This window comes from Elaeis guineensis, unplaced genomic scaffold (genome assembly GCF_000442705.2).
Source record: "Elaeis guineensis isolate ETL-2024a unplaced genomic scaffold, EG11 Super_Scaffold_1000123, whole genome shotgun sequence".
NCBI lineage: Eukaryota > Viridiplantae > Streptophyta > Magnoliopsida > Arecales > Arecaceae > Elaeis > Elaeis guineensis.
In genome coordinates, this window is record NW_027332428.1 from 1421833 (window position 1) to 1445743 (window position 23911).

Sequence of the window (23911 nt, forward strand, 5' to 3'; positions counted from 1 at the left end):
ATCGCCACTTCTTTCCAATATTCTGCTGAGAGTTGAGGTAAATGGACCTAAAGCAGAGCCATTCTAATAGCTCCCTCCATTGAAAAAAACCTCAGCTGCCATGGCTACACTACCAACACTTGTTCGATAAAGACCTATGGCCATTAAAGGATTAGGTCCACCTCCCTGGCCTCTTTAAGCTGGAAGAACAAGAAGCCTTTCTCCAGCCCATAAGTGGCCATCTCTCTTTTTAGTCCCATCCGAAATCAGAATTTTCTAGCCACCAGATCCGGCACCACCCGCCTGTCTAGACTCCTCACTACCACCATTGTGGTTGCCCAATGCTCTGAGCTTAGCCTCAGAACCTCCTCTCATGGCTCAACGACCTTCAGGAACCACCAAATTAGCTCATCTACCTCCTCCAAAGATGGCACCAGCAAGATCCAGATTGTACGCCCTTGCACCGTCCTCCGTCAGCTCGATTCTGGCCAATCATATGCTTTCAAGATCCTAGGGCAGTCCCTTGGGTTACTTGGCATCTCCTCCGACGATGATGTAAGCTCCAGCCCAATAGATCGCCAGCAATCACATTAAAATGGGCCAAAGCGGTAATCTCAAAGCATACAAGAAATACATAACGGTCACTATTCAGAAAAGTTTGCCCCGAGAGCAGCTTGATCGACATCTTCGGGATCCATGAGCTTATTCCGGTGTAATGTCATTTGTGAAATATCTCAAATGACGACTTGATAGAGCCGGTAAAGTTTCGCACTTTCGCTGTTTGTAAGTTTCTTCCGGTTGCAAGTGCCGTGAAAGCCACCTGGCTCGCACCGTCTCTTTCTTTAGGCACAGACCAATCGCCTGGATCCAGAGCTCTTACAACGCATCCTGGGCCTGCTTCCGATTTTATCGGGCGCCTCTCACGTGCATCGCACGCGCACGGACGCACACCAGCGATAAGGGGTCTCTGAAACCATAGTCTCCCCGTCGCCTCTCTCGATCTCTCTCTCAGCCTCCTCCCATGGCGTCCTCCACACATCTTCTCCCTCCCATGGACAGGGTTTCTCCGGAACGACCGGAGAAAAAGCAGAAATTGACGAGTGAAGGATCAGACGAGGAAAATCGGAAGTCGGTGAGCGAAGGATCGGGGCAAGAAAAGACGGACTCCTCTGATTGTGGCATGGCCACGCGGTATTATTACGATAACGGTGTACGTGATCCAAATCCTTTCACCTTAATCTAATCTAATCCGACCCGATGCTTCTCCAAACCCTAACCCTAGCGTTTCCTTTATCTTATCCCGAGTATGCTTCTCCTCCATATTAATTTTACGAAGCATATGAAGATCCATCCATCCTCTCTCTTAGCCATCCTTCATCTCCTATCCGTCCTTCGCACCAAACAGAGGGCTAATGTTTCTCCTCAATACTCACGATTTCCCTTTTTTTTCTTTTCTTGTTCCCTCGTATTATTCCACAGCTCTTTGACTGTGAAGGGGAATCGGAAGAGGATTCGGATGGTGATTTAATGATGGGTGCACTTGTAGCATTTTTACGGGGCAAGTTCGACTTGGAAGGACCTGAAGCAGAATACTGGAGAGAATGTGCCGATTTCTCAGAGTTGGCACTTGAGAAGTACAATAAGGATCATGTATATTTTTCGTTTTAATTCTATCCCTTTGTTTCCTTTAATCCACTTCCCTATACATATGTGACGGAGCATCATGACCAAGCTGAAAGCTCAAAAGATGAAAGAAATTTTCTCGTTTGTCTCTAATTTCTCTTTCCATATGGAAAAAAATTCTTGTAGGGAACAAATTATGAGCTTGTGGAGGTGGTCAGGGTAAACGCGCGGGGTGTTGCTGGTGTAATATATTATATAACCTTTACAGCCAAGGATGCTGCTGCTGCTGATGGTGTTCCTAAGGTCTTTCAAGCATGTGTGAAGGACATGATACGAACTGGTGTGGAGGTCAGTCTTTGCAGGCTTAAGCCTGCAAACTACTGAATTAGAGGTGAATTTTTTAACTTTATTTCACCTTGATTTGCTTTTATTTTTTTAATGTGCATTCTATTGTAAGTTGTTCACTTTTTAAAGTCAATTAAGACTAGTTTTAAGTTCTTTCCCACCCTTTCCTGGGTGGCAAAAATGAGAAAAAGAAGGGAGAAGAAAGAATCAATGCTTAGATTTATCTATACTTCTCATGTTATGCCTAAGTAGAAAATAGCTTCAAGGATACTTTCTGTCATCCAATATTTTGAGTATATAAACAGTGATGGCTGGAGTAACTGGCCTGTTTGGATTCTTGTATTATTTTAAGTCTACTTATGATAATGGATTGTGGTAGGGGCTTTATTAGAGATCATGAGACTTCTACATTAAATGTTACAATAGTTTTTACCAGCTCAAAAAAGGAAGGGGGGGGGGTATTCTCTTTTCTGGTAAATGGTACATTAATTAATCACTGTGTGTGCACCTTTTTTCTCCTTTTTTTTTTTTAAACCTCTGCTCCCTTCCTATGTTTACTGTGTGGGATGTAATTTCCTTGCATGGTAGGACATCTTCTAGTTGTTGTTGGAATGGTGGTAGTGTTTGATAATATGGTTGATGCATGGGACATTAGGTTTGATCAAGATAAAGTTTGCGGCTTTTAGGGTAGGCTTAACATTTTTCAAATATTAAAATCAGCGGTGCAATCATTTACCTTTAGGAATTGTAGTTTAATATTGTAATTAGTTGGATTCTGTGTTATGCCTATTTTCAAAATGAGATATGAATGGATGTAATTGTATTTTACATAACATTTATTTCTATGTTGTTTCTTCAGTGATCATTTGAGTATAGATTTTCATTGTTTATTTTTTTCTTTTGCAGTGACATATTTGATATGTGTAAAATTGCATTTTAAATGGTCTTTATGGCAGTTGATTACTTCCCTATAAATTTGTTGTGTATTCTTGTCTTTTCACTAAACGCAGTGAAATTTTTTTTTTTGAGGAAAACAGTAATGATAGGGCCCTCTAGAAATGATGCTTTGGATATAAATACTCTTAAAAAGTTATCCTAATATGCAGAATTTCTGGTTGTATAAATTGAACATTTAAATGATCAAACAACCATATCTCCTTTGGCATAGCATTTTCTTTCGAAAAAATTGTTCTCATTGCATTTATGAGGGTCTTTTTGAGGGAAGCACTATCGATAAAAGACTTTGTATCTCTCTTTGTTCTTGGCTTCCCAATAGAGGTAAACTTTTAATCCATAAGGATAAAGGGAAACAACCTTTAAAGACCATGTATTAGCTCCTTAAAATTAAAAGGATCATCAAGTTTTAGTTTTGGAAAGTGATAACAGCAATAAGTGTGCAAATATGTATATGTTTGTGAGAGAGAGATTAGGGTTTGTGGCAGAGTTAGGTGTAGGTTTGTTTGCAAGTCTAGGTGCAGGGAAGTGGGTATAGTAACTTTTGGAGTAAGGAAGTACTTCGAAGGTGGGAGTAGGTTCAATATTATAGGAATTCCATTGTCAACATGCTACCCAGATTCTTACTACTAAAGCTAAAAACATGTTCACCAAAATGTCTTGTCTTTTGATTAAATGCTGTTTTTTTAAGTCTGGATTTATAGTCTATAAAATTATAAGAGTTGCTCGTGCCATTGACTTAATCAATTATATACACCAAATGCTAAGAGTTGCGAATCCATATGAAACTTGATATTGATGGTTTAAAAATTTTCTTAGAGCAACATTTATATTCACTAGGAATTGGAAGGGATCTTTTTGTGGGTAGGGTATTTGTTTTGCTAGAATTTTGGATGAATTGTGTAGTTTTGTGAGATCACATGATTTTGTGAATTAATTTCAAACTTCTCAAGTTTCTAATGTTTAGTTAAAATTTACATGTGAGACTTAATATTAGGGATGGAAATCAGTCGAGCTGGTTCGAACAATACGCCTACCTGATCCATGGTCTGAAATTTTTTTTTGGGGCTTTGTGCTGTGCTTAAGCCCAAATTTTTTTGAAAAATTTAGGTCTGAGCCCGGCTTGAGCTTGATTGGGCCAACCTTATGCATCTTCTCCACTACAATCTTTGCCATGGATCGTTGGAAGTCTGCTCATAGGTCCTCTGACACTTCACCATTGTGAAGATCTTCCTTAGCTTTCCCTCTGCCAGCCTGCTGTCCCACACGGCACAAGCCTCTACAACATTGATGTTGCCTACTACTGCCCCCTCCACCTCCAACGGAATTGTTCAAAAAAGTTGCAGGGGAGGAAGGTGAGGGTGGTGGTGCGGATGGAGTTGCCGTCGAACTCGAAGTGCTCTTTGGTCATGTTGGGGCACTAAGATGAGGTGGGCGTCATCATTCAATAGCTGCTTCTGGGATGTAGTGAGTCAATCGGAGTTGGCATGGGAGCCATGGTGGGGGAGGGGGTGTCAGGGATGAAGGAGATCCAGTCGATGTAGGCAAAGGGGTGGTAGGATCGAGTTGGATGGGGGGCTTGGGTAGGATCCGGGGGGATGGGGGTTGGAGGGCTATCATTGGCCATGTTTTTTGGTTTATTATTGTTAATTTTAGCAAGCTTAGGGCCCAGGTTGAGGCTAGGCCGAAGAACTACCCGAGCCCAGCTCAAAATATATATGGGTTCAAATTTGAAGCCCAAACTCGACTTTGAAAAACTTTTTGTGCCTAGCCCGTAGCCCCGTCCGATCCCACTTCCAGCCCTACTTAATATAGCATGCTGACCATGCCATGTATATTTGATTTTGAGAGAATTTGAATGGGAGTACTAAGAGGATCGAGTACTATGAAAATGCCAAGCAAGCTTAGTTCTCTCCATATATGGTTATTCTTTTCTTCTGTTACAATTTTCAAGCAGTGCTCTGTCATAATCTCTTGTGTGCACATTAATTGATTCCAAACTTGTATAAAGAGGTCTCCAGTATGAGATTAGATATGTTGATGTATATCCCCTTTTTCCATAATTTATTAACTTATTAGAAGTATTATAGTGCTTTGAGTTCTGTATACAAATTTGTGCTTAGTAACTATACATGCATTCGAAGATGTCTGCAGCTTTAGATTTTCAGTTTTGTGAGAGAGAGAGAGAGAGAGAGAGAGAGAACTATTTTGATTATATTTTTTTTTGTATTGCTTTTTCTTGAGAAAAACAAACTAGTGATTGAGGGTCACTGGCATGTTACATCTACATGTGAAATATTGTTAATTAGGTGAAAACATGTCCTGTGCTTCAGGAATAAGGACTTAGAATTTACTAATGAAAAGGCAGTGAAATACCATAACAATGAATAAAATGCTAGTTCTACCCACAACTTCAGTTTTTTCTTTTGGGCCTGGGATTCTGCTTAAAAATTTCATAGCTATTCATCAGAAGCTTTTGTTCAGTGTAACAGATTGATAATAAGGGCCATTCTGTTTCCAAGTCATGGTAGCCCTTATCAAGTGTTTCTTAGCATTATTTCTCGACAACAACATCAACTCCACTTGACAAACTTGTTGAACACGATGTAATAAGAGAAGGATTTGACTCCAAGGGAACATATGAGGGGATTGGTACTGTATGTTTATGGGAATTTGGCATTAACACATCAAACTAAAGATCTGGTCCCTAGCATCCACCGAACTGGCTAATATTATCCTATATATGATGTCACTTGGTTTATGTTTGCTTAAGACAGCACAAAACTATTCATTTCTTTAATAGAAAAAGATAAAAATCCAGCCTGTTAGCTGGAAACTTGCTGTCATGTTATTTTTTTTTTCATTTTTGGAGAATTCTTTTTGCAGTTTAATGAGTATGGCACTCTGAAAAATAGCAATATTATTTTGCTTTTGGAAAAGCATCTGCTTCAGGCAGAACCCCATTCTTCCTTGAATCTTGGTGACTTCTATATTTATAAAACCATTAATCTATATCCAAACTAGATCTGGCAGGAAAATTCTGTTTGAATCGCCGGCATAAGAACTTTTCTTGGCAGATCCCTTTTAAGAAGTAGCCTTCCACGATGCTCCATTTCAAACATCAAACAGTAATTTAATACATGCTTTCTATATGTTTTTGTTGATGCACAGTCCTTTTTTTTTTTACTTGAGAAAGCATATCCATGCTTTGGTTTACTGATCCCGGAAAACTTATTCTTGCTTTGGGTGCATGGAGGCTTCCTTCTTCAACTTCTAGCCTCATGAGATGTGCTTCTGTATAGAAGATGATTTGTTTTGAGTTAAACCCAGATTATTTCTTAGTAATTGTATTTTTCTTTTTTTAATGGTTTACAATACTGGTTTCGGTATTTGTACCGCTACTTTGCTGCTGTAATGTTGATATAGGTTAATTCATGGTACCGATGCTCATTACATCCCCAATACTACTTGGTTTGCTATCTGATTTCTGTACCGCTACTTGTTACAGGGTGATATTGTCTAGTACGGCAAACCATGATCTTTCTACATGCTTATTTGAATTTTTGTGTAGAAAAATGACTGATATAGTGGATTGCTGTTAGGACCACTATCATGGTCAAACATGTGAAGGCACTTGTTGAATCTAAAGATCAATGTTTGTTGGGTTTGTATCAAGCATAAGGCTAATGTGGTGTTACTTCTTAACTAACCAATGTAATGGTTTTATTTATTGTGAAAAATGTGAACTTAGATTAGGTGAAAAGGCCTTGAAGTTTAATGGTTCTACAATACCTTCTATGACAATGTCAGTGGTAAAATACCTTTGCTTGTCTGTAGATGTCCTACTACAATGGTCAATTCTTAAAGTTAAAATGTTGGAATAGATTGTTATGCTATAACCACTAATCTTTTTTTTTTGTTATTGTAAGGGAGGCGAGAAGTCAATGGATATATAAGCACTATTGCTACCTCAATTTGTCACATTAATTGATGAACAATATAACTGTTTTCTGTCACTTATATTTTAGGCTTCTCCTTTAGCTCTACATTATTTTTATGTTTATCTGATGCAGATCGTTCCTTATATTTTGATCATGATATAATATTAATCTTTGCAACCTTGGGTTCTTGGACCATTGTGACAAGCATGATGATAATGCCAGAAACAAATGAAATAATTCTTGGCTCTTTTTTTTTGTAACATGACGATTTGATTTACCTTTAATTTACCTAATGATCTTGGATCAAAGTTGGACATCTCTTCTTTCTGATGAACAAGCCTAATTATTCCTTTCAAGATTGGTTTTAGTCCTACAAGCTAAAACTTATGTTCTAGTTTGTAATTCCTTTTAAAATTTTTCAAATTCTAAAATCAGTGGTGCAGTCATTTACCTTTTGGAATTGTAGTTAAATATGGTCATTAGTTGGATTCTATGTTATGCCTCTTTTCAAAATGAGATATGGATGGATGTAATTGTATTTTAGATGACATTTATTTCTGTGTTGTTTCTTTAGTGATCATTTAAGTCTATATTTTCATTGTTTTTATTTCATTTGCACTCACATGTTTGATTTGTGTAACATTGGATTTTAAATGGTCTTTATGGCAGTTGATTAATTACCGATAAATTTGTTGTGTATTCTTGTCTTGTTACTAAATGCAGCAAAATTTTTGAGGAAAAAAATAATGATAGGGCCCTCTAGAAATGATGCTTTGGATATAAATACTCTCGAAAAATTATCTGAATATGCAGAATTTCTGGTTGTATAAATTGAATCTGAACATTTCAACGATCAAACAACCATATCTCTTTTTGCATTACATTTTCTTTCAAAAAAATTGTCCTCATTGCATTTACGAGGGTCTCTTTGGTGGAAGCACTACCTGATAAAAGACTTTCTCTCTCTTTGTTCTCGGCTTCCCAATAGGGCTAAACTTTTAATCCACAAGGATAAAGGAAAACAACCTTTAAAGACCATGTATTAGCTCCTTAAAATTAAAAGGATCATCAAGTTTTAGTTTTGGAAAGTGATAATAGCAATAAGTATGCAAATATGAGGGTTTGTGTCGGGCTTAAGCAAAAAATTCAGGCCCGAGCCCAGGCTGAGACCGATTGGGCCAACCTCGTACATCTTCTCCAACACCATCTTTGCCATCGACCGCTGGAAGTCTGCCCATAGGTCCTCCGACTACTTCACCACTGCGAAGCTCCTGCACCTTCCCTCCACCACCCCATTGCCATAATGGCACTAGCTTCCACAGCATCATCACTGCCTGCTGCCACCCCCTCTGGTGGAATTGTTCGAAGAGGCTATCGGGGAGGAAGGTGAGGAGGGAGTACTTGGCGGTGTAGAGCGAGTTGGCGCTGAACTCAAAGTGCTTGTTGGTCATGGCGGGGTCATTGATGAAGACGAGATGGGCGCCATCGTCCGAGAGCTCCTTCTAGGATGCAGTGAGGCGATCGAAGTTGGTGCGGAAGCCATTGCGGGGGACGGGGGTGTCTGGGATGAAGGAGATCCGGTTGATGCGGGTGAAGGGGTGGCAGGATCGAGTCAAATTGGGGGCTCGGGTAGGAGGGGGTGGGGTGGAGGGCTGTCATTGGCCATGTTTTTTGGTTTATTGCTGTTAATTATAGCGGGCTTAATTCGGGCCTAGGCTTGGGCCTGGTCGAAGAACTACCCGAGCCCGGCCTAAAATATATATGGGTTCAAATTTGAAGTCCAAACCTGACATGAAACTTCTTGGGCCACGCTTGTAGCCTGGCCCATAGTTGGTCCAATGGGCCTTGGGTCAGCCCAAGCACACTTCCAACCCTACTTAATCATGCTGACCATGCCACGTATATCTGATTTTGAGAGAACTTGAATGGGAGTACTAAGAGGATCGAGTACCGTGAAAATGCCAAGCAAGCTTAGTTCCCTCCATATATTGTTATTCTTTTTTGCTGTTACAATTTTCATGCGGTACTCTGTCATAATCTCTTTAATTGTGTGCACATTTATTGATTCCAAACTTGTATGAAGAGGTCTCCAATCTGAGATTAGATATGTTGATGTATATCCCTCTTTTTCCATAATTTATTAACTTATTAGAAGTATTATATGTTGGGTTTCGGTGACGCAGCGGAATATAGATTTCAAAATTTTTTAACATGCATACAATAATGAAAACAAGGTTTAACATTTAAACACAACCATCGAAACTTAAAAACCTTAGGAACCCCTTGACGATTACAATCAAATCACAAAAACATGCAAATAAGAAGACCAGAAGTCTTATACCACCATGAAGACCACGAACTGGTGATTTTGAGATCTCCACGAGATTCCAAAGTAGAAGCCCTCCAATGGTGATCCACACAGGATTGATCAGGGTCTTTCCCAACTCGTCATGGTGCTGCAGCTTTCTTCCTAAGTGCGCTGCCGATGGTCCTTCGCAAGAACTTGATATACCATAAATTGTATGCCTTCATGATCTCCACTAGGATCACTTTAGGAATCTTTTTCCAAAGTATCTCACCATACTCTAATCAGATTTTATATTCAACATATGAACAATCTGATTTTAGGACAAGTATCTCATTTTTTTTTTCTCTCTTCCTTTCTATTTTTCTCTCTCTTTTTTTTCTTGTTTTTTCCCCATAATTTTTCCATTATTTCCTCTCATTTCCATGCCCATCCTTGGCTAAAAATGGCACGTTGACAGGTGGTAGAGTCCCCTTTAAATAGGAAACATGGGGCGACTCCATGGGACGCCAACTCTTGGCGTCCCTTAATTATTACATGCCTTAATAAATTTTCAATGTGGAATATAATGGGTTGGCGTGGATTCTAAAGAGGTTTACCAGTAGAAGGACTCTTCCTCTGTCTAAGAAAAATTAATTTACAATCAAATTGTGCATGCGAAAGGAATCAACGTGAGATATGAAGAGTCCATGCCAATAAGGACTCTTCCATAAACTCAACGTAGACATTAAAGGAAAATCAATCTAATTGGCGTTCAAACTCCTTGTAAGAAAAGGACTCTTCTCTTTTGCGCCCATAATTCTAAGTGTCATCTGATGACACGAAGAATTAAAACGCATGGAGAATTAAGAAAGGAATTTAAGAGTCCACGTTGAAATGGAGGAGTCCATTTCAACGCCATAAATGGCTCCTCCATTTCAACGCCATAAATGGGGCGTCCCTTCTTATTTTTGACGTGGAGTTCCTTCCAAGAGAAGGACTCCCTCTCCTCTTCCACGTCCCACATCCTAAGGCGCTATCTGATGGCGCACAAAAATAAGGGACGTGTGGAAGATGTAATAATTTTAAGAGGAGTAAGAAAGGACTCTCCTTCTTAAATACAAAAATAAATGTGACGCCACTTAATAATATGCGTGTGGTTTGACATGGAGGAGGTTGATTTCATGTGGAACTCTTCCACAAAATCAAATAAAACCAACTAATAAATTAATTGGTTCAAACTCAATCACATTAGGTCAAGGCAACAAGACTAGGTTAGCACAAACACCTTTGCACTGAACCCAACTGGGAATTTAGGTTAATTCATGTGCTAGCAATTTAATTAACCCATTGAATTTACAATAAATTCAAATTAATTGGATCAAGATCAAATTTCTATTGTATGTAATTTATTGGATTTCAAATCTAACCAGCAGTGAATCCAAACTCTCGACGAAACTCTAATCCGATTGGATTAGGTCAGCTCAAGAGTCTCAATTAATTAGGATTCTTCTTAATTGATTTTAGAATTAAATTCTTTTAATTCTGGGGAGTCTACAAGTCAAGATTGACGTCTAGTAATGTATCATGACTATCTGGAAGATTTGAAATTTGGTGAAAATACCAAAATTATCCTTCCATGATGAGTTACCATGCAATTCAATCCTTCGATCACACAACATCCCGGAAAGGCTATGGGTTTGGAAATATGTCAAACCCAAATACCTAACCATATGTATCTCGATCAGATGATGATGACTCGGTTGATGAACTAGTAAAAATTATTTCTTCTGTTCATCCCTGCTCTGGCCAGAGACTTTCAGAGTCACCATCCTATGAGATCATATAGGATGTTCTCTCCTCTTACAAGGAGTGATCGATTCTTTGTTGACCACTCACAACCTCCATGCACACTTTGCCATACTCAAAATATCCCATACACACTCAAAGTGGTGTGCTAGTGAATAAACCAAAATAAGGGTCCATGCACACAAGGTATCATGGTGATCTCAGGTCAAAGGATCACATGTACCACTCCCATTGAAGAATCATCTGTCGACATGTTGTAAGGCTCCATCAGATATTCTTCTGTGGGTCTGTTCAGTGAACTTATTCTTTAATGAGCACCTACATTCTTGTATTAGTGTCATCACACAAGTGGTTGTGAGATCAACCATCCTCTCTATCGAGCATACATAGGATGTACCAGTCTTACCGGAGTTATCGATCCCCGACTCGATCCAACGACTGCGAATATTTTAGATTGGAACTATCAAGATTTTAGATCTCACTGGCATGATCTCATGATAGTCCTAAAATCATTGTCCTAATCTATGGGGTTTATCATAATCATATAAAAATGATGTAGCAAATGATAAAACATAATACCTCATATAAATAAAATAACTAATGTCATGCAAATGAGCAGGAAGATAATAATGAAATGTCCCATCACATCTCCATGCGATTAGCTTGTAGGGTATTATTCTTTCATTATAGTGCTTCGAGTTCCATATATAAATTTGTGCTTAGTAACTATACAGCATTCGAAGATGTCTGCAGCTTTAGATTTTCAGCTTTTTGTGTGTGTGTGAGAGAGAGAGAGAGAGAGGTATTTTTTTTATAGTTTTTTGTATTGCTCTTTCCTGAGAAAAAGAAACTGCTGTTTGAGGGTCACTGGCATGCTACATCTATCTGTCAAATATTGTTAATTAGGTGAAAACGCGTCCTCCTCAGGATTAAGCACTTCGAATTTACTAATGAAAAGGCAGTGAAATAGCATAACAATGAATAAAATGCTAGTTCTACCCACAACTTCAGTTTTCTTTTGGCTTAGGAATTCTATTTAAAAATTACATCTCTATTCATCAGAAGCTTCTGTTCAGTGTGACAGATTGATAATAAAGGCCATTCTGTTTCCATCTCATGGTAGCCGTTATTAAGTGTTTGTTAGCATTATTCCTCAACAACATCAACTCCACTTAACAAACTTGTTCAACACGATCTAATAAGAGAAGGATTCAACTCCAAGGGAACATACGAGGGGATTGGTACCGTATGTTTATGGGAATTCGGCATTTACACATCAAAGTAAAGATCTGGTCCGTTGTATCCACCGAACTGGCTAATATTATCCCATATATGATATCACTTGGTTTATGCTTTCTTAAGACAGCATTAAACTATGTATTTCTTTCATAGAAATAGATAAAAATCCAGCTTGTTGACTAGAAACTTGCTTTTATATTATTTTTTTTTCGAAGTAATTTCTTTTGCAGTTTAATGAGTATGACACTGAAAAATAGCAATATTATTTTTCTTTTGGAAAAGCACATGCTTCAAGCAGAACCGCATTCTCCCTTGAATCTTGATGATTTCTATATTTATGAAACCATTAATCTATATCTGGACCAGGCCTGGTAGGAAAATTCTGTTTGAATTGCCGGCATAAGAACTTCTTGTGGCAGATCTCTTTTTAAGAAGTAGCCTTCTGCGGTGCTCCATTTCAAATATTCAAAGTTTTGTGATGCATGCTTTCTATACGTTTTTGTTGATGTACAGTTTTTTTTTACTTAAGAAAGAATATCCATACTTCGGTTTTCTAGCCTCATGAGATGTGCTCCTATATGGAAGATGATTTGTTTGAGCTAAACCTGGATTGTTTCTTGGTAATTGTATTTTTCTTAGTGGTTTACCATACCGGTTTCAGTATTTGTACTACTGCTTTGCTGCTATAGTGTTGATATAGGTTAATTCATGGTACCAATGCTCATTACATCCCCAATACTGCTAGGTTTGCTATCTGATTTCTGCAGTATAGAGCTGCTTGTCACTGGGTGATATTGTCTAGTACGGTGAACCATGGTCTTTTTACCTGCATATTTGAATATTTGTGTAGAAAAATGATTTATATGTTGGGTTGCTGTTAGGACCACTAACATGGTTGGACATGTGAAGGCACTGGTTGAATCTAAAGACCAATATTTGTTGGCTTTATGTCAAGCATAAGGATAATGTGGTATTACTTCTTAACCTGTGATGGTTTTGTTTATGGTGAAAGATGTGAACTTAGACTAGGTGAAAAGGCCTTGAAGTATAATGGATTCTACAATACCTTCTATAACAATGTCAGTGGTAAAATACCTTCGCCTGTCGGTGGATGCCCTACAACAATGGTCAATTCTTAAAGTTAAAATGTTGGAATAGATTGTTATGCCATAACCACTGATCTTTTTCTTTTTTGTGATCGTAAGGGAGGCAAGAAGTCACCAGATATATAACCACTATTCACTACCTCAATTAGGCACATTAATTGATGAACAATGTAATTGTTTTCTGTCACTTGTATTTTAGGTTTCTCCTTTGGCCTTGCATTAGTTTTATGTTTATCAGATGTAGATCGTTCCTTATATTTTGATCATGATATGTTAATCTTTGCAAACTTTGGTTCTTGAACCATTGTTACAAGCATGTTGATAATGCCAGAAACAAATGCAATTATTCGTCTCTTTTTTTGTAACATGACAATTTGATTTACCTTTAACTTACCTAATGATTTTGGATCAAAGTTGGACATCTTTTCTTTTTGATGAATGAGTCTAATTATTACTTCTCTCTCTCTCTCTCTAATTATTATTAATTTGGCTCCATATGGGGCAAATTTGTGTAAGGTCGACTGGATTCAGGCTCTGATCTAGTTAGATCAAAACTGAACAATAGCGGTCATAAGTCAATGATCCAAGTCATTGGATGTGATTTACTATCTCAAAACTGCTTGCATGCAAAAAATTATATGATTTAAAGATTCCTAGTCTATGCATCAAGCTATCAAAAAATATATTTAATGTAATTTTATTTAAGACTGTTCAATTTTTGACTACTTGATGCATAGATTAAGGGTTTTCAAATTATATGATTTTTTATGTACAAATAATTTTGAGGTAATAGATCACATTCAACGACTTGAATTATTGACGTAGGATCTCTATTATAGAGTTTTGATCAGATTGGATTTAAGTTCAGATTTGATCGATGTGATTTTAGTCTGGCTTTTATATATATATATATATATATGCGCATGTGTGAGAGAGAGAGAGAGAGAGAGCCTATATTAGTATCTTTAGTTGAGCTCAGTTGAGTGAAGGATGACTACAACATATATCAGTATTCTTTTTGTACAATCTGAGTTGCAATTTATTTTAGCTATTTTTCTCTCGATTTCATTCTTGTGGCTGTCAACATTTTTCTCACTCGTGTTCCTCATTTTTGATGTACGTATAGCCATAAAGCTTGTAAGTTGTTCTTTTTTATTTTTATTCCCACCAGCAAAATGCGGTGTTTACAGGATATATAACTTTTGCTATTGGTCACTTCAAACGGTCTGTTACTAAGCTTTTAAATTTGAATGTACTTTGCACATTAACAACCACCTGATGTGCTCTTAATTCTGTGAATGCAGTTGCTTTAGGAGCATATTTCTTTGCTCTTATTATTTTCTTCATAATTCGTTTTAACTTGCAGGGTATACGGAAACCATTAGCGGATTCATATTTTGTGAATGCAATTGCCTCCTGCTGGAAGCGTGACGTCTGGGGGTCTTTTGTCGCATCTTTTCAATATATGTTATACTCAACTCTATCCTTCGGAATGAATCTTTGAGTTTGGTTTCTGATTTGGTGGAACTTTTAATCGCAAGTGTATATATTGCTTTCTGAGCTGAACTGGCATGTCAGCAATACGAGCAAATTGATTGTGTCTGAGACGAGAAACATGACCTTAAAGGTTGAAGGTTGATGTAGTTTGGATATATATGTATATATATATTTTTCCCTGATGAATGTGTATAGATGTAAGTTTGGATGGCCATGAAAGGGGATTGATATTTTCCTGTAGGGCCTCGATACTTTAAACTAGTTTACATGGAGGATTTTTTTATGCACAAGTAATTTTTTATTAAAATAACTATTAAAATTAAGATTTTTTTTTTTTTTTTTTTTTTTTTTTGTTTTACGTGAAGATTTGATGGATGATTGGTGATAATGTATAAATCTATTATTTATTTGATTAAATTCATGAACTATCTACCATTCTTTTTGTGCTCTTTTGACCGGTTATTCTTTATCAATATATATATATATATATATATATATATATATATATATATATATAATTTTATAGGGGAATTCTTCATGTTGGACCGCATGCCTTTGATAATGCTTGGGGTCTAGGCTTTTTCAAATTGTAATTTATGAAATCAACATGTAATGAACAACTAGTTACCAGTTTTTGTGAAAAGGCTAATTACTTTGTTAGTTTCCCTCTCTGCTTTGCAACCAGTCATATAATAGTTCATGCACTCTGGGGTGGAGCCAATGGAGCGGCATTATCTTCTGTGTGTAATAGTTAACTCAATGGGTGGTCATGTGTGATGCTTGCTAAGAAAGTTGCACATGCTATATGTATTTGAAAAGCACGAATGGCGTAAAAATGTCTGACAAGTCGTGAAACTCAAAAACTTGGGCATGAAAGCCTTGGAAAGATGATTTCACCTTCATGTGATCGGGGGCGCAATTTGGGTTGGGCAATTCCAACCCACCTACCCCACATGCTCATGAGATGGGGATTGTTAGATTTACAAATTTAAGTTTTGGTTGGCCTCAACATGGTCTCAGCCTAGCCGTTGTTTGGGTTTTATTAGAGTTGCATGGTGTTCGAGAGGGTTGGTTCGGATTCATAAAATCCCGGTCTTAGACAAGTTTTTTGATTGGTTTATGTTTAGAAAATTGATAAATTAGATCAGATTAAGGTTTGCTCTCAATCCAAACTACCTGTTCGAGTCACAGGCTCGAATAACCCTTCCTATGATGATAAAACTTGTGTCCCATAGCTTCCATCCTATTTCATGGTCCTTATGAGAGAAGACTGACTGAATAGGTGTACATGTAAAAGCCTCAAAGTTTAGGAGTGTATGTTATGCTCCAAGGCTTTTTTATTAATTTAAAAATAAAAATTAAATAAACACATGTTATTTTTTGCCTAATGAGAATGACAGTAAGAAAAGTAAATAAACCACTCCCCTATGTTTTATTAATAATTATGTTAAGGATGTGAACAACCAAATGTCATCTAATGGGCGTCGGCTTAAAAAGATAAAAAAAAAAAAAAAAAGAACACTAGGACCTTGAACTCCTTTGATATTAATTAAGAACTCATTATTTTCTAGGACGACAGGAGTAATATAGAAAAATCTCGCTGCCAGAGGCTCCTTATTCACCTTCATAAATATATAATGTATATCCATATTACACATGCACGCAATTTTTGATTTAAATAACTTGTTGTGTCACCACTGTTTTGCACCTCCTTCACTCGAGTGCAAGATAGCGTGGTTGGATCTTTCGTACCCATCTACCGTTGGATGACCCACTGCATAGATCTCAAAGTGATCGTTGAATGATCTAATGGTAGTTGGGCAGGAAATAAGTTCTATCCTACTTTGCAAATCCTCGATACTTGAGGTAAATATTTCTCTTGTTCAGGGAAGTTAATTGTCACTTCGAGTCTATTGCTTAAGAAACTATGTGAGAAGTTTTTTTTTACCCTCGCAGGTAGGGGTGGAATTGGGCCAGGGAATATATAAAAATTTTGGCCCAAACCAACTTGAGCCCGACCAGAAGATCTTTGGGCCAGCCCAAGCATTGTTCAGCCCAAGTCCATGCCCACCCATTCCTTTCCCTCCACTTCGTTCTCCGCTGCCACGGTCGTGATCGCCTTCAAAACCCTCTCCGGCACCTTTTTCTCTGTCAACTCCTCCGCCCCCTTCTAGTCTACGATGGCCCCACCATCGTCGTCGTCCGATCACAGGCTCCTGTCGATGCTCGATCATAGGCTGTCATCTTTTGAAGCTCTGGATCCTTCTCCGTCATCCCTCTCCAACTCTCGATGGCGGTGCACTCGATGGGGGGGGGGGTTTCATCCTCTCTGGGCTGATCGAGCGGTGGGTGCTCTCGAGCCCACTCGATGCCTTGTTTTTCTCCGGCCACTCGTGAAGAAGAAGAATCAAGTATCTCAAGGAGGCTCTGGAGGCCATTCCTCTTCTGACGAAGCCTCTCGGAGAAAAATTGTCGCCCTGGGTGCTCTTCTTCGATCCGTTGTACCTTTTTCGACCCACCTCTAGAGCTTCACTATCGACGAAGCAAGCCCAACAATGTACCGCATCCGAAGGAAATGAAGAATGACGGAGTAGAAGAATACAATCAGGCTGTAGTTGGGTTCGGGCTCAGGTTGGGCCAATGATAAGCCCGAGTCCGGCCTGAAAATGAAATGGACTATATTTCTGAGCCCAAACTTGATCCGATTTTGTTTAGGCCTAGCTTGAAGCCCGACCTGCAGGCGGGTCAGCTCAAAGCCCATCGGGCCAGCCCAAGTCCATTTTCAGTCTTACTCATAGGATACTAGAAGAGTTTAACATAATTGGCCTATTATTTTCATTCTTTGCTGGTGGCAGACATCCTAGCCACCATGTAAGATATTTTGTGATTTGACCATGGAATGCCTGTATTGGATGTCGAGGAGACTGTCATACGCGCATTTTCATTGTAGAGAAATTTTTTGTATATCATATTTGATGTAGAAAAAATATATCATCCTATTTCATTAGGCCACGTAGCTGTCGCTTTTTGATACGTATTTAATGCTTGTAGTTTTGCTTTTTTGTTTGAAATTTTGAATAACGAAGATATCTCTTCTCTTCTGAAAAAATTATTTTCTATGACCATATTATGACATTCTGCGATCAAATTATGACTTCCTGCATAGGATGTCATAATTTTTCTTCCAAAAATCATAAAGAGAGAAGAATATTTTCATCATTTTAAAATTTATAAAATATATAAATTTTTAAATGATAAAAATATCCCTTCCTTTCTTATGATATCATAACTTTCTGTGCAGGATGTCATAATATGGCCACAAAATATTATAATTTTTTCAAAAAAAGAGGGATATTTTCGTCATGCAAAATTTTAAACGAAAAAGAAGAATTGCAGGTATTAAATACACATTGGAAGCGGTGGCTATATGGTCCAATCAGATGGAGCGGTATATTTTTTCTACATCAGGTGCGGTGTACAAAGAATTTCTCTTTTTCTTTCATTATATAAAAGATATGGGCCATGAGGGTAATGCGAGCATATTTTGGATTCTGATTCATATACTATTTGCCTTTGGTGCATTGGCTTAGATATCTATCAAATTTTTTAATATTACTTTTTAATATTATATTTTATAATAATATATTATACTAAAATATCAAGTTATTATTGCTCGATTATAGCAATGTATTATATTATATATAAAATAATATTATAAATTATTATTATTATTATATTATATTATTATATTAGTATTATAGGATTAGGAGTATGCTAGGAATGAAATATAAAGATTATTCTCTCAGCTGATGGAAAAATAACTTGTCTATCTCTTAAGTAGATAAGATTTTTTTTTATTTCATAGATAAATATTATTTATAAAAAAATCATTCATCCATTTGGAGAAGCACGGGAAGATGGATAATTGTTGATTTTTTTTTTTTGATTTTTTGGTAAGAAGTTGTTGAAAAAGTTGACCATTTTTTTTTTCTCCGGGATGCTCTCTCCGTGGATTAGCGCCTGTATTCGTTGGATTTTTTTTTGACCCCATACCGCATCCTCCTGAATACCCCCACTCCCCAGCACATTTGCCTCCCGACTGGCCTCAAACACCACCTTGGCCTGTTTGAGTTCTTTTGAGGATGAAAGCACTCGAGCCCCCTTCCCGTGAGGATCCCTCATGGTTGGATTGCCCCAACTTCTACCACGACCTCGAGGACATTCTCTTCAAAGAGGTGGGGAAGAGGAAGGGGCTTGTGATGTGGTTGATCCACCGCCCGATGAACATCTTTGGCTTCTCCCCATCCAGCCTCATGAATTTGGTGGGGACGCTGTGTGTCTATGTTGCCATTTGTTGGCGAGAGGTGTCTGGGGAATGCGGTGGATTACGAGGGGTTCAGCTTCATTGCTGGCGAGAGGTGTCTCGGTCCCAACTTCATTGCCAAGCACCAGATTTGGGCGAAGGTTGATCCGCATGCCAAAATGGAGGACTTCAATTATAGCAACAGAGATGTGTTGAATTGGAAGAATTTGTTGCCATCGTTGGCGAAGGCGTTTGGAGTGGAGTGAGTCGGATACTGGGGGAAGGAGGCTCAATTCAAGTTGGCGGATGTGATGAAAGGGAAAGAAGCACTGGGGGAAGACATGATGGCAGAGGACATGCTCATGCTAATGAAGTTGGAGGATGTTGGGAGCTGGTGGTTTGTCAATGTTGTGTTCGGTGTAGAGGACCACCTAGATAGCATGAACAACAAAAAAGAGCATGGATTTTTAGGACTCTAAAACGCCGTATCTTCTTTCTATTTTTGGATTAAATGAGACTCAAGCTTGCAAGATTGTTCCTTAATATTGCTTTGGTTACACCTTTTGTCCTCTTTAATAGAGCTATCTATGAATTCCCCTTGCTTCATTTGCCTTTACTTCAGAGGCATGGATGGTTTGGTTGTATGAATCGTGTGGTTGTGAAAATGAAAGAATACGGATAGAAAGCTCTTCTTGGTTGTGTTATTGGTGTCATAGCTGGTGAATCTTCCTGTTTGATTCGTTTATTTTTCAAAAGGGACATAGTTGATGGGTTTTGAAGTCTGTGATATAAGTTGATGAGTGGTGATATAAATAATAATAATAATAAAATTTATAGTTGTCTTGTTCAAACTCAATTGCAAGGCATGCGTGGTGTCACTTCTATTTCATGTTGAGGGTTGGACGTTTGCGTTGGTGGGCTATGTATAAAATATTTTGATGTCAAGAAGTACTAAAAGAAGGGCCACAAGGCACTAGCTACGATTATGCATAAAATTTGGATCCCGAAGCTTTACAGATACTTGTTATGAAAACTTTTAGATTGCACATAATATGTAGTATGAGAGAAAAACACTTGCGAAATTATGAAAAATTAGAATTTTTGAGACTGTGGGATTAATGCTCATTTACTGTTAGAAGTACTAAAATAAAAATAGACTTAGGCAATGGATAAAAGGCACTACTTGAAGGCCCAAAAGCATTGTTCAAGGATTTTTGACAATAATTTTCTAGCCACTGTCTATGAGATCATTGCCTAAACTCAAAAGCAATGATTTCTCAAATTTAAGATGTAGTCTAAATTAGGATTTTTTAACAAAATAATGTTAATTTTAAAATATTTTACTAAAATAATGCTGTTTCCAAACTATTTATGAGAGTACTGTCCCAAACAAAATCGTCCCATCATAGAGTGACTGTCTGTGCTGACTCAGTACATCCATGCCAGGTTGAGCAGATGTATGGACAAAAAAATTGTCTTATGTTAGGACGACTATATAGATCGTCCTATTATAAAGTGACTCTATAAGTTATTTTACTGTAGGGCAACTATATGAGTCATCCTACCATAAGATAATTTCATCAAAGTCAAAAATACTTCAAAATCTGAGACCTCCCTTCCACTCGAGACCTCGCTCCGTCTCCCTTTTCCTCTCATGCACAGTCGCCCTACCATAGGGCGATTTCCTCAAAGCCCAAACCCACCTTAAAGCCTGAGACCTCTCTCCCTCTTCCTCTCTCTCTCCCTCTCATGCACCCATCTCCCTCTCCCTCTCCCTCTCTGTCTCGTGCACCCCTCTCCCTCTCCCTCTTGTGCATCCCTCATGGGCGACCGGCTTTCCCTCTTTCTCTCCTTCTCTCCCTGTCCCTTTCCCTCTCGTGCATGAAGCCGAGCAGGTCGGCTTTCCTTCTCTCTCTAGTGCGTGCAAATGAGCAACAACTTTCCCTCTCTGTCTCTCTCTCCCCCTCTCCCTCTCGCATGTGTAGGCAGCCTCTCCCTCTCTCTCTCTCCCTCTCCCTCTCATGCTTGCGGGGAATCGGCTCTCTATCTTCGATCATCTACAGTAGAGTTTTAGGAGGTAAGGTATTTATTTTATTTTTTTTTGCTTGTTATTTTTGTTATTTATTCTTTTTGTGGTAGATATATGGGGAAAGAGAGCACTTGAGGAGATTGGAAGGGTTTATTAGGTTTCGTTTGGTGTGGTTCCTTGAGATTTTAAGAGCTTAATCTCAGGACTTGTTCTATAGTTTTTGGGTTGGATCCATGGTCAGCATTTCAATATTGGGACTTTTCCTATAGTAAGATGGGTTGGATTCCTTCATTACCGAAGATCTATTTGTCAAACTTAGGGACTCAAGTTTGAAATGTATCTTCCATGCATTTCAGACTTAGGGATTCATTTTAAAAAATGTGCCTTACAATTTGTATATTTATGCAATTAGTTCTCATAATAATTTTTAAAAAATAGATCCAAGACTTATCACTGTTATCTTTTATTTGGATAGAAAGATCAATCGTGATGCTAACATTGTATATTATGATGGTGGAAGGATTCGAATGGCCATGGTAAACCATAACGCAATATATCAAGAACTTGTGCGGGTCTGCTATGCTGTCACTAGATGAAATTCCAATCAATATATAGTTTTTCTAATATATAAATTTTTAATTTATACGGCTGGACAGTATTTGGTTGTACATATTAAAGATGATCAGACAATGTATACCATCTTGGGCATCTCATCACAAGGGATGTTTATAGTAGTTGAAATTTTTATCAAGCTGGCAGTAATAAGAGTTTCGGATGGTGGTGAACGGCATATAAGTATATCTCAGTTTGTATCTACTCCACTTACACAGTTAGGCATGGGGAGATCTCTACTTGATGCATCTCCAATGATCGATAAAATTGGGTATGAGTATGGAGGCACCCTTGTATGTATGGTTGATAGACTAGCTGTATCCATAACTGATAGTCATCAGTACATGATAGGGGAAGAGTGTGTATTAACAATGGAGTAATGCTGCATTTGATGATGCGGGGGCCGGTCCTAGTTATGTGACAGCTACCATGGAGCATGTGGAGCATGAAGCTAATGATCTTGTATCACTTAATTAACCACATGCATGCCATGCCTAGATTGGAGGATTGGAAACCACAGCAGTCGATACAATTTTATTCGAAAATGAAGCCGCTGTTAATGATGATTCTAATCTTACTGATAATGAAGATGAGGATGATGATGCAGAATTGGATGGTAGTGATAGTGGAGAGTCCAGTATAGAAGAGGATGTCCCACCACACGAGATGCCTCTTGTTTCTAAATTTAGACAAGTTGATGCATCCGATGATAATGAGACTGCATCCTATGGAGTATTGCCAGAATATCTATTTTTTGGTAAAAATAAAGAGTTAAGAAAGAGAATGATATTAAGATTGAAAGAACAAGTCCAACGCACCATGAAAAGTATGCCATTCGCACCCATCATCCTTTCAAAGTCATCAAGTCAGATAGATTTAAATGGAGCATTGTGTGTAAACAGTCTGATACTTATAGTTGGCATCTCCATGCATTCCTTCGGATCAAGATGCAGTGATGGAAGATTACAGTATATAAAAGGTCACTCACATGCTTGAATATAGATGTGATGCGAGATCATCCACAGCTTGATGTATGCATGATTGTCGATATCATTAGAGAATCAATTAGAGCAGAGAATCCATATCCATATCAGTCTGTCAGGCTTATGTATGTGATACATGATAGTGCGAGGTATCTTACAAAAAGATGTGGATAGCTAAATAACTTATTATAGACGAGTTATTTGGATATTGAACGGAGTCTTATAACACATTGGATCCTAGACTAGCTGTAGTTTGTCATGCCAATGAGGAGACTGTGGTAGATTTTACAAAAATTTCTACAATAGAGACAAACATAGAGGTGTTCCATTGAGTTTTTTAGGCATTTGGTCTATGCATTCAGGGCTTTCAATTCTGTAGCCCATTGATTAGTATCAACGCAACGCATCTATACGACCGATGTAAAGGTACTCTCATGATAGTTGTGGAAAAGATGGAAATAGAAGTTTCTATCCTCTAGCATTTGTCATTTATGAAGATGAGGTCGTAGTAGTTGATCATGATTTTTATGATATTTGCACCATTATATGGCACATGACTGTATGGAGATTGGCATAATTTCAGACCGACATAAAAGAATATTAGCTACTGTTTCAGATGAATCTGTTGGATGGACAGCACCATATGGATATCACAAATTATATCTTAGACATATTGAGGCTAACCTAAATGGTCGATTCCATGATGTGATATTTTTGGCTTATTTCCATCAAACTGCAAAGCAAAATCAATCTTGAAGGTTTGATCGAAGCATGCAATACATTGAGAGAACATGATCCAATTGCTTTCCATATCTGAAATCATATCCACTTGATGATCTGAATAAATGGTTGCTAGTACATGACACGACTAGATGTAGGTATGGAATAATGAATACTAATCTATCTGAAAGCTTCAATAAGATGTTGAAGGGGGCTCGTTCATTGCCTATTACCGCTCTTGTTCATCTTTCCTTCGAATGCTTGTCGAAAGGGTTTAGCATCAGATATATAATAGTAGCATGAAGAAGAGAGGCCAGTAGGATATTCACAGATAAGATTAGATGAAAATTAAATAGATACCAACTGAAGTCTAAGGAGTATGTGTGGTTAAGTACAATAACCAACTGGATTTATATAAGATTCAGTTGAGATGAAGGTATTATAGCCCCGATGAACCTGCTTATACACACCTCTCATTTACTCCAAC

General features: G+C 38.0%; 1 protein-coding gene and 1 pseudogene across 1 annotated transcript; both read left to right on the forward strand.

Moving 5' to 3' along the window:
- Positions 1-883: 883 nt before the first annotated feature.
- On the forward strand, positions 884-14959 carry LOC140854562 (uncharacterized). Its single transcript, XM_073250522.1, has 4 exons — positions 884-1189; positions 1459-1629; positions 1789-1993; positions 14647-14959. Exons 1-3 carry the CDS (start codon positions 1001-1003, stop codon positions 1984-1986), a joined length of 558 nt encoding a protein of 185 aa, XP_073106623.1. The 5' UTR covers positions 884-1000; the 3' UTR covers positions 1987-1993; positions 14647-14959.
- On the forward strand, positions 8318-19623 carry LOC140854560 ((S)-8-oxocitronellyl enol synthase ISY1-like; annotated as a pseudogene).
- Positions 19624-23911: the final 4288 nt, after the last annotated feature.

Excerpts from the sequence above, each read along its gene's own strand:
- LOC140854562 (XM_073250522.1), top strand. The coding sequence starts at position 1,001 with ATGGCGTCCTCCACACATCTTCTCCCTCCCATGGACAGGGTTTCTCCG. Across the intron at positions 1,190-1,458 it reads GGTATTATTACGATAACGGT|CTCTTTGACTGTGAAGGGGA; the intron begins GTACGTGATCCA and ends ATTATTCCACAG. Across the intron at positions 1,630-1,788 it reads AGAAGTACAATAAGGATCAT|GGAACAAATTATGAGCTTGT; the intron begins GTATATTTTTCG and ends AAATTCTTGTAG.